The sequence below is a fragment of the Mus caroli genome, unplaced genomic scaffold, assembly GCF_978045245.1.
Source record: "Mus caroli unplaced genomic scaffold, Mus_caroli_1 scaffold_6, whole genome shotgun sequence".
NCBI lineage: Eukaryota > Metazoa > Chordata > Mammalia > Rodentia > Muridae > Mus > Mus caroli.
The window spans coordinates 55,611,945-55,623,603 of NW_028227261.1; the positions used below are offsets into that span (position 1 = coordinate 55,611,945).

General features: G+C 46.7%; 1 protein-coding gene across 1 annotated transcript in view; it reads right to left on the reverse strand.

Annotated features, from left to right (window-relative positions):
* Ror1 (ROR family WNT receptor 1) overlaps positions 1-11,022 on the reverse strand; it is a 349,276-nt gene extending 338,254 nt beyond the window's left edge. Inside the window, exon 1 of the mRNA XM_021160539.3 lies at positions 10,524-11,022. Coding sequence (XP_021016198.1) covers positions 10,524-10,614 — 91 coding nt within the window. The 5' untranslated portion in view covers positions 10,615-11,022. The remainder of the gene's footprint in view (positions 1-10,523) is intronic.
* Positions 11,023-11,659: the final 637 nt, after the last annotated feature.

An 11,659-nucleotide genomic window follows, 5' to 3' on the forward strand; every position in this document is an offset into this window, starting at 1 on the left:
CCCCACATCTGTGTCCTTGAGAAATGCAAATGTAATTATAACCTAAGACTTGTAGATCTAAGAGTCTCCCTCCAAAGTGAGTGACTACGTCACACAAGCAAACCTAACTAGATCTGAGTCCTAGACAATTTGTCCACTCTGTCCTGTGAAAAATCACAGAGAGGGTTGCTCTCAGGGATGTGGCTGCAAATTACACACCAACCACAGACCAATGAGCCAGGTACTAATGAGGCCCAGCACTTGCCAGCATCTTGTCCAGACTCCCAAGGTGCGCTTACTACATTATGCCTCTCATTCAAGTGAAGAAAAAAAAAATCATCTTACAGAGGCCACAGAGCTGCTGACCAGATAGGGAAAGGAAAGCCATGCTCTGTGCCAAGCCCCATGGAATGCCAAAGGCCCATTTCTCATGGCTGATCTACCAGCTGCCATCACCAGCCCCTTAGGAAAGTCCTTGCTTTGAATTAACTTGTCCCAGTCTATTTGCTCAGGAACTTTCTTAGGTTAGAGGAATGCCAGTTCCAAACCACACCCACAAATACTTCCAGACTGTTTCTTACAATAATGGCTGATCTGAGGGTCGTGTTGATGGGACAAGTGAGAATCGGGCAAATTTGCTTGCTGGGTCAACAACTGTGAAACCTGTCTTGTAGCAGAGGCATGAATTATACACACAAGTAGTCCTTCAGAGCAAAACAGCCCATGGGATTTAAGGAGAAGGCCTATACTTCAGACAGACCCTGCCACCTACAGAGTGACCTTGGGGAAGCTGCCAACCTTACTTGCCTGGCTTAAAAACAGAGGACCAAAGAAAGAGAGAGAGAGAGAAAAAAACCCCAATTTCATTAGATTAGTTGGAAAATTAAAGTTAATATTGCATATGAAATAATTCCTTAAGCCCCAGTACTCTATTCAAATCAAGAGATTTAATTATAATTCTTTGCACTCCGCTATTTGGCTAGGGATCTTACCAAGAATTTTAATCACTAAGTCGAGTTTGGAGGATGGGGAAAGCAGAGCTATAGTGGTACCATGGTTAAGAACAAAGCCTCAGCTTCCAGATATCCAGGTTCAAGTCCTGACTCTCTCACTTGCTTTGCTACAGGCACACAAGAGAGTCTTTGTGCCTCAGTTTCCCTATGTAAAAAAAAAAATAACAATTCTATGGAAAAGAACAACTCAATCCAATGAGAGTGATGAATTACTGCTTCTTTCAGAGGGTCCCCTGAAAACCAGACAAGTTAAAAATACTTGCAAAACCCGGAGGTCTGAGGTGCAGATCGCTATGAGAATACCTGGAAACAAAGCTCAAGGCTCGGAGTTCAATCCCTAACAGCAAAACGAACACCCACTACTACTTGCAATGCAGCATTCCAGATGTGCAGACGATTACAACTGCCCCCTGCCAGGATTTTCATCGCACAAGCAAAATGGGACTAGTGCTTAGCAGCTTGTGCTGCAAAACAAACCACTGCAGCAGAGGCAAAGAGCCACTATTACATGCGAGCTGCTTGTCAAAGGCATCTGTAAGTCTCTTGGGGTACCCTTGGCAGAAGGAAGGAAATGGTTATATGAGTAAAACCCTGTTTCTCTCTTCCCTCTCTGCTTCCAGGTACCCAGTGCCACTCCAAGTGTTCTCTTTACTCACCCTTGCCTAGAGATCTGCTTCACTTCATGGCTAATTCCCATCTAAGAACCCAGAACAGCCCTGAATGAGTCCTGCAGAGCAGCCAGCTTCAGGACCATGTCCCACACTGCTCCTCCTCTTCCATCTCTTCACCTTTCATCCTCTAGACCACTCTCTCCATCTCTGAGCTCCCACATCATGGCCCACATCCTCCCCAAGGGCCTCTCCCTTCTTGGGATGCTGCATTCCATCACTGTTAATTCTATACTTAGTGGCTGTGTAATTATGCCACAGTGGTCTATTTTATTGCCCCTAAAAGTGAACTACCCCAGAACCAATCACAATTCTTCTAGATTTTCCACAGTGATGAGCACCTCAGGATCTGCCACAAGTGATTCAGGAAGAAGTTTAATTTATAGAAAGGTTCTCCAAGTCCCATAGGAGATAATCAGATGAAAACTAGGTTGCCTCTTTTATTCTATCTAAAAATTCTGGTCCTGATCCACTAAGTTAGTCTTGGGACATGCTTTGGTTTATACCATTTGGTTAGGTATAATCGTCATAGTAGCTATAGCTGGAAAACCCTAATCAGAGCCATAACATTAAACACTCGTTCCTGGTTTACATAAACTCCAAGCCAGAGTGAAGCAGCAGGTGGCTTCAACCACAGAGCAGTAAAGAAGGGAAGCTCCCAGGCTCCTTCCTTCAGGTGGCATCTCCAACTCATAACTTCTCAAGATACCATAGCAACCTTCCCGGGAAGGTCTTAATGGATCTTGCAAGTGGAACTGGATCCTCCCAATCTCATCCCATTGGCTAGTATTTAGTGACATGGCTTCACTTTATAAGGAGAGAAGGGATGAGAACAGATTTTTCTGGCCAGCTAGCAAGCACTGCCACAAATCTACTGCTCAGAAAATTCTCTAGTGCAGTGACCGACTTTGTCTCTCCAATGGAACTACCAGAATATTCAGCTCACAGTAACAGCAAACATGATTAGTGAATGAAGGGGGAAAGTGGGATGTGCTGACCAGAGGCTGTGGAATGTACAGATCACGGTCACTAGTGAAGACTCATTGGAGCACCATACTTGAGTGGTTGACCCCCTCCTTCAATCAAAAGCCTGGATTTGGGGCTATAGGGAAAGATGCCAGAAAAATTATCTCAATGTCTGTCTCCCCTTCAATATAGGGACAGCACAGCCACTTCCTATATCCAGAGGACATAAAAAAGGCATGCCACAGGGCAAGAACATGAGGGCTTTAGAAGCAGACAAAATTCTGCCCAGGCCTCTTGCTGGCTAAACAAACACTTGATGTCTATGTGGAACTGTGGTACACATTTTCCATAATCAGTTCAGAGGGCTTCCAGTCTGCCTGTGTTCTCTCTGTCCTTCTCCCTCCAACTTCCTGAAAATGCACGCTTCCTCCCCCTGTGTGCATCTGTGACACTTTCCACAGCCTTTAGAATTCTCCTGTTAGACAGATGGTTGGTGTTTGGAGATAGCAGGTCTGTTCCATGTTCTAAGACATGGAAACAGGGTACATGTGACAATCAAAATATCTGGGTTCAGATCCAAAATCCCTATTTAACAATCATATGAGGTTGGCTGTAATCCCAGCCTCTCAGAGTCCGAGTGTCCTTACTCTGTCAATAGACTTGAAAGGTCCAACCATCAGCGCTACTGAGACACAGAAGTCTCACTGTAAAGAATGGTACAGGGGATACAGTGACTGTTCAAGACGCTTAGGACTTCCCTCCTCCCTCTCTCACTGAAGCAGGGATAATGTTTTACTTCCCTGACACTGCACCTCACATATAATAAATATATAACAAATATAAGTTGAAATGGACTGGACAAAAAGGCTTTCCTGTTGAAAAACAAACTTTACCTTGTCTTCAGAACTTCCTCTCACCCCCTCCCCCACCCCCAGGACATCATTACTCTTCTTTCTTGGCATGAACATTCTTTCAGCACTCAGAATCTTTAAATGGCCACCAGAGCCAAATATCAGGGAGGAGTTGTTCTTCTCTAAAGATTCTGGGGGTTGGGGAAGCCTTTGTTTTTAAAGCACTGTGGAATCTCCTCCCGTGGCGATCTCAACTCTGGCCTAAGACCAGCTCCTATCTGGGTCTCTATATGATCCTTACAAAACGAAGCACTCCAGACCCTCAGAGGAACCTAAGAGTGCTGCTCCAAGATGCTCAGCTGCATCTCCTGCATAGCAGCTCTCGACTGGGAGCCCAACTTTCTGCTTTCTCTAGGAAGCCCAGGATCCTGGTGGCAGCCAACTTCCTCTTCCAGTTCATAGTGCCTTCAGGTGCTTTCCACTCCAGTGTCCTTTAATTCTCACAAACAACCCGAGGCTGGATACTATTTAATCCCCATTTTACAGACCAGGAAATTATCAGAAGGTAATAAATTGGTTAGTAATTTGGCCAGAAATGTCTCCCAAAGGTTCATGCTTTGAACAGCCAGTCCCGAGCTTATGATGCTATTCTGAACGCTGTGCTCTACAGGAGCCTGGCTGATGTGAGTAAGTTACTGGATGGGCCTTGGAAGATGCTGACCTGCTGATTCCCGGTCTGTCACAGTGTGAATATCCTGTCTACCTCACCCTCCTACCACCATGGACAGAGCTGTCCAACCCACCTCCTCCTCCATAACAGACTAAAATCCCTCTGATGATGGAAATCAAAACAGACTTTTCCTTCCATAAACTGTCACTTTAAGGCATTTGGTCACAACAACACGAGTGTGGTTAACATATAGCCAAGTAGCTAACGTCCCAATTTGAATGGCAGTCTACTGGATTCAAATCTGGGTTTATTCTGCTGCTGGGTTCATTTCTCCTCCTCATATGCCATGTCGCCTCTCTAAAATGCTATCAAAGAAGGCCATTCTGTGTGTACATACTTGAAAAAATAAACGGTCTAAACTGATTGATCTTCTAGGCTACTTTTTTTTTTTAAATAAGGGGGAAAAAACTTTGGTTCTATGGAAAAGTGGGGAAGAATGTGGAGGCCAAACATTATGAGGCCGGGCTTATCAGTGTTTAATAACAATTCTGGATCAAAACTCTGCAGAACCTTATTTATGGACAGACAGTTACTGTGAAGCAGGGCCTTCTTATACAACCTTTTCATCTGAGGATGTTGTAGCCTTCTGCTGCCTTGCTGTTAGTGAGAGATGGGGTGTGAAATTTACTGGGTCTGCCAAGATTATCCCATTAAATTATCTGCCCTCTTCCAGTGTAATTCACTCAAGGGCAACAGCCTGAGCCATGGGACTCATGGATGTCCGAGCCTGAGTGCTCTGGGGGTTGTGTGGGGGGCAGGGAAAGGAGTCTGGTGGGGAGGGGGGGACATCCTGATGACATCACATCCAACGCAATTCATTGCCTTACCAAAATAAAGTGGATGCCACAATTATCCCATTCCTAAACAAACTGAAAACCCCAACCAAGCTTACTGCAACAAAGAGTGAGCCTTTTTCCTGATGTTTATTTTTATTTTGTATTCGTTAGCTTTTGAGATATTCCTGGCATGCAAGTCAGACTCCATGTAACAAGCAGCTGCATTTAGTTAAAGATTTTCGAAGCACTCCCCTCTCCCTTCCCCCTTCAACGCCGTAGAACTTTCTGGAGTCCTAAAAGACTGTTCCTTTCTCCTCCTCATGCATGTCCAGGGGCCCATCTCTCCTATCACAGCTCAGGGGATCAGTGAAGCCAGGCCCAGGCCTTTCTGTTTGAGAAAGAGCCTGGAAGACTCAAGTTTTTTCCAGCTACAGCTGGACCTGCCTGGATCTGCTCCTCACTGAGATCCTGAGCTGGCAGTCAGCTCTCCCAGATAGCTGTCTAATAAATCAGCCTTCCTCCACCTCTCCCCCTGGTAATGCACCAAAATGCAATCGCACATATACTCCATCAAAAGACATCTCATAGCTAGCCGGAAGAAACTACTGGACACACTCCTCAAACCACATCAAAGTGGCATTACTACACTGCAAACATGCAATTCTTTTAGACCAAGAGGCCTGGACCATCCCCAGCATTTTCAGTCTGTGTCTAAGCTAACAACAAGGCTGGTGGAGGCAGTAGAGCACTGTAGGAATGGTGAAATTGACCATTTCCCATTACCTCTTACACTCTCTAGGTAGTGTCAAAGAAAACATCTTTCCACAGCCCTTAGAAACCTAAAGATGCACCACCTCTGGCCTACACATGAAAAGAAAGCAAGTATAAGAACTAAACCAGGAGGGACCAGGTAGGACAGAGGTCAGTTATGATAACACCAACTCTCAGGGCTTACAAACCCATCAAAGCCATTCCTTGGCCGTGTGCCCTGGCGAAAGCAGCTTAACACATCTCAGTGCCTAACCTGACCCATCCACACAATGAGCTAGTTATACCATCACCTTCCCTGGGTTAATTGTGAGAGTTCTGTGAGCTGTGAGTTAATACTAAAGAAGCCTTTTTTTTTGTTTTGTGTTGTTTGTTTGTTTGTTTTTCGAGACAGAGTTTCTCTGTATAGCCCTGGCTGTCCTGGAACTCACTTTGTAGACCAGGCTGGCCTCGAACTCAGAAATCCGCCTGCCTCTGCCTCCCAAGTGCTGAGATTAAAGGTGTGCGCCACCACGCCCGGCTCTAAGGAAGCCTTTAAACAGCAACTAACCCATTAAACAGATTGCACCAAGTGTCTGTTGAATAAATTACAGATACAGGAGTGCCTTAGGATGCTTAGGCTCAAGAGATGCACGCTTAGCTGAGGTCACAGGACTTTATTCATTAGCTTCTCCCAGGCCCAGTTGCCAGCCCATCTACCAGGAGGGAACATGGGGCATGAGAGAACCTGGGCTGTGGCGGAGAACCCACCATCAACACTGTTTCTTTTCATCTACCCTGGAAAGCACCTCAGTGCCCAGGCATCTCCCCTTGCTACAATTGATGGTGTGGCTGGTCTTTGATACTTTGTGGGTTCTTTTTTCCCACTATTTATCTCCCTGGCTTCACATCCCAACAAGAATAGAGGAGGGGAGAGGAGTTGGGAAAATCCTTGGATCTATTTTTTTTTCCTTTTTTTTTTTTCTTCTTTGACCACAAATACTAACAAACTGTAACCAACCTCCCTAAACAACCAACAACCACCCACCAGCTCTCGGGACCCTAGCATTTATATGCCCTCTGAAATGTCCCCAGAATTCCAAGCATTATCCAAGACTGGCAAAATCATGCTTCTGCTAAAGCATGAGGCAAATCATAGTCAGCTGCTATGAACAGATTCTTATAATATTTCTGTGTGTTGTTGTTGTTGTTGTTTTTAAGAAACCAAAATTCCAAAACTGTCACTACACAATGGCCCCTATCTTTTCAGTGTTGCTATTTCCTGGAAAATCTGATCATAGTATAAACCTATGTCTATCAACCTACATGTGGAGTTTTGTATATTATTTCTGGAGGGTTGAACATCCTGAATTTCCTGCATCCTTAGTTAATTTCTCAATTAATTTCTAGGCTGGGGACTCTTCTCTAATGCATGACACTCGTGGATTTATTTAAGTCTTATAAGTCTCAGGAAACACAATCATCATGCCTACAGGATGAAAAGGAGGACTCAAACCCAGGTCTGTCAATGCTAAAGCCTGAGTTATAGCCATTAAGCTTGGCTAATGGGTTCCTCTAATACTACTCTTTTTACTAGAAAATGGAAAATGAATAATCTCTGATTAGTGGGCTGTGTTTTTAACTAAGTGAAGGAAATAACCTTATACTTTTACATATAACCAAAAAGGTTTTCTCTCCTCCACTCACTCAGCAAAACTGTAGTCCCCTTAATATATTTGCATATATACATAGTCTATTTCTCTGCAAATAGACATTTATGTCAAGCATGTATAAGGTTTAAAAGTATCAATTCTCCATAGTATGCTCTATACTGCTTTTGGTTTTTGTGTTTTGCTTTGTTAATATTTGAAGCAGTGTAAGTGCTTGTCATCAAACCACAGGCAGAATGTTCCTTTGGATGCAAGTGACATGCATTTAGAAATATTTTAAAAGTCTAATTTGGAGCCTATTTTCACATGCAGGAGACAGGATAAAATAGATCAAAGCTGAGTTTTTGAAAGAACTCTTGGTCTTAGGAGATGTCACAGTCAAGTAATGTGCCTGCCCTATGAACGTGAGGAGCCGAATCACTCATATAACCCCAGGCATAGACAAGCCCAGCCAGCCCAGCTAGATAGATGACCTCCAGTGGAGTAAGAGAACGTGTCTCAAAAATCAAGGTAGAGATTGATTGAAGAAAACTCTCAACACTGACCTCTGGCTTCAGAGGAATACCCATCATGCCTACACATGTGCACACATCCACAGAAACACAAGCGTATATTCACCACACACTCACATACAAAGGTAAAATAAAATAACCCCTAAGTATCCCAGCCATTGGAGAAACAAAACAGCCTAGTGTGTTTTCCAATAAAGTAAATCACTGATGAGCAAGCGCTGCCAGAGGCAATCTGATCATACACCCTCTACCCATGCCTCTGGGTGGTGCCCCCTTGCCATCAAGGTAGGATTATCCAAAGATCCCTAATAAAAGTTAAAGCTGACTGATGAGGGCCCTCAATGAATTCACCAGCAAAGCTAACAGGCTCATGGCCCTCAGGAGACTCCTATACTAAGTGAAGTAGGGACGGACACTTACTGACATAGCAATTGGAGACTTAGAAAATGACAGCTGAGTCTTGGGACACCTCCCTCTGGCTTCAAGCAGCCAAACCACAGAATGAGCACAGTTCTGAGAAAGGCTCAGGTAGGTTCCAACAGTCTGGATCTCTTGGGAGCAGTAATGAGTGTTTATACCTTTGGGCAGGTAGGAGGTAGCTGGGAGGATCAACAAGTAGCAGGTCAGAAACTATGTACATAAAGGCTTTCTCCTCCCTGCCAATCAAATAGAAAAGGGATGAGAGAAATACCAAAATACTGATCCATTTTTAATTTTTTTTAAAAAAAAGAACTTAATAGATAAAATATATCTCCTCTCAAGCTGATGTCCTGAGCCATTGACAGGCAGGGTTGCCGTAGGAATCTCAGGCCAGAACAGAGATTTACAAAAATGAAAAAGGATTTAAGACACGGTAAGACAGCAACAGGTTTGAACCCATTATTAGAATACGGAACAGGAAGGAGGGAGGACTTTGGGTAGCTACTGACAACGGTATTGTTTTTACATTGCCAAATTCATTGCGTGGGTGGCTTTTTAAAAAACAGATGACCAAAAAAGGTAAACACCCCTACATCCCCCATCTCATCCCATTCCAATCAGCAGAGGCTGTGACCTCAAAATCACTGGCTGATGAAAGGGTAAGACAAAGTAAAGAAGCCCACAGGAACAATGGAATTAATCAAGGCCCCCAGGCCAGGAATCCAGCCATAGGTACCATCACCCCAATTGCGCTGGACACGGGTCGGCAGCACGGCCCCATTTTCTGCTTTTCACCCAGGTGTAGTGGCGAAGAGCCAGATGTTTGGCATCCCCAAGCAAAACATCCAGGAGAGCAAACTGTTTACATTTCATCAGGGTTTTCCCTTAAGATAGAGCACCCCTGCTGATGTGCATCTTAATGGAAATTAGAAACTGTATTCACCCCCCCCCCCCCGTGGAGCCTCTAGATTAGAATAAGGACACTTCAGAACTCTGTTGGGTGAGCGCTGCTCCCATCCCAAAGTCACCTCCAGGAGATCAAAATCCGCATCCAGCTTCCTTGCTGAGAGCTTTGTACCAAGAAAGTCACCCCTAACTTTTAGTAGAAACTCATTCAGCTGTCATTCAGTGAATGGTTCTTTTCCCCAGCTGTTCAGTAAACTAGAATCTTCCCTAACTGCCTTAAAGATGAATGGTAAAGAGGAGGGACCTGTTTATCTAGAGAGGCTAAGGGCTGGAAGTGGGGGCGGGAAGAGTCCAGGGGCTCCAACACCCCCTCAAGGGATGCATGTTAAAAGTGAGGCCCAAGACCCCCAGAGACTTTAATCAACTTTCCCCCTCTAACTTCCAAAGAATGAATTGGTTGTCTCCACAGGCGCAGCGGGCTCTTCCCTCTCATTGTGTGCAGGCTCAGACCCAGCGAGGATCCAAGCTTCCCGCAGGGAACTAAGACGCTCCGGCTGCCGGTGGAGGCTTTCTCTAACTGTAGCGATTGTCTCTGGAGATGACCAAAATCGAGTATGCATTAGATGACTTCTCTTTCTTCCACCTCGACACACACACACACACACACACACACACACACACACTTGCACACGTGCACACCCGGAGTCCAGAGTATTTTGGAGCAGCAGGCCGCCTCTAACTGCACAAAGTAGCAGCGGAGGAGCAAAGGTTTTGGTCTCCAGGATGACCCTCTAGAGGGCGGGAGGCTCCGAACACCAAGCAGAGAAGACGCAAGGACAAGGGAGTCCTGGGAGTACAGGGCTTTTGTTTGTACGGGTTCGCGAACCGCCTGGGCTCTGTCGGAGGCGCCACTGAAAATACAAACTCTTTCTGGGACAGAGAAGTAGATAAACTGGACCCCAGTTGGGGTGCGGTAGGAATCCAGAAAGAGATAGGCAAAGGATCAGCATCTCCCCCAACATACACACACACACATACACACACACACACCACCTCCAAAGTTCTTCTACACTTCCTGTCAGCACTGACAACCACAGCTGGATGCCTACGACCAGTCCCCCAGAGCCCAGCCCGCAGCCGAGCTTCAGAGAGAGTCCTGGATGGCCTCCCTCCGGCGGCCCGTGCAGGCGGCGGCCGAATGACCGGCTCCGGGACCGGCGAGGCGCTCACCGGGCACCCAGCTCTGGGGGGCGGACGGTGTAACCCGGGCGCGGGCGCTGCTTACCTTGGGCAGCAGCCCCGCGTGCGGCCAGCAGCAGCGCGGCCAGCAGCGCCAGCGGTGGCGGGCGCGTCCCGCGGCGGCGCGGCCGGTGCATTCCTCTTCTCGTGGCGGTGCTGGCGGCTCCCTGGCGGCGCGCAGAACATCCACGGGTTCGCCCAGGGCTCCTGGTCACTTCGTCCTGCCGCAGGCACTCGCAGGACACCGGGGGGCCTTTGCAAAACTCTTTGTCCCTCTGACCTGCTCCCTCGTCTCCGCTCTGCCGCCCTGGACCTGGGAGCGCGGCTCCTCCGGGTCGGTACTCCGAAGCAGCCCTGACTCGGCCGGCCGTTCAGTCCTAGGCTCTCTGTGTCGCTCTAGCAAACCGTGTGTCTCCGGCTCCGACTGCAGAAGAGCGTGCCCAGTCCCTGGAGCTGCGGTCTCGGGGCTCACTAAGCCGAGGCTCCTCTAGCTCTCCAGGATCTCTCTTCTCGCCCAACTTGTCACTTTCCACCAACTCCAAAACCCAGCGCCCCAGCCCTGACCAATGGCAGAGGCGGGCCCAGGCCGGGGTCCCAGCGCCCTCTGCTGCTGCCTCCTGGACTCGCACCTTCCAAGGCATCTCGGAAAGCAGCTACCACACCTCCTGTAAACCCATCATCCCTCCTCCCCCACCCCCACCCCCTCACCCCCCACTCTCTGAGGACCAGCCATTGATGTTGTTGGGACCATTGAGACATTTTGACGGAGAAGGTCTTTAGGGAGGCGGGCTTCCAGTGTAAAGTGTGACTGGATAAGTTAGGAAGCCCAGATTTTAACTGTCTTTCTCTGCCACTGCCTTGGGTGAGGGAACATGTACAGATATTACACCGTGCCCCATTTAATTTCTTCTTTCCAAAAGTTGCTTAAGGGGGAGTCCAAATACAAGTGACTCATGTGTCTTCTTGTTTTTAATCCTAGGACCACTACATTTACACCAAGCTCATCTGATCTGCTTCTTTTAGGACATTAAGAGAAGATCCATCTTCGTTCTTTATTGTCACTGTCCCCCGGCCTCCTGAAAGTTGTTTCTCTGCCTTCTGAACATGAACATAGAGTAATATTTCAGTTTGTCTTTTTAATATTTTTATATCACATAGGTGTTCTGTTTACATACGGTGTAT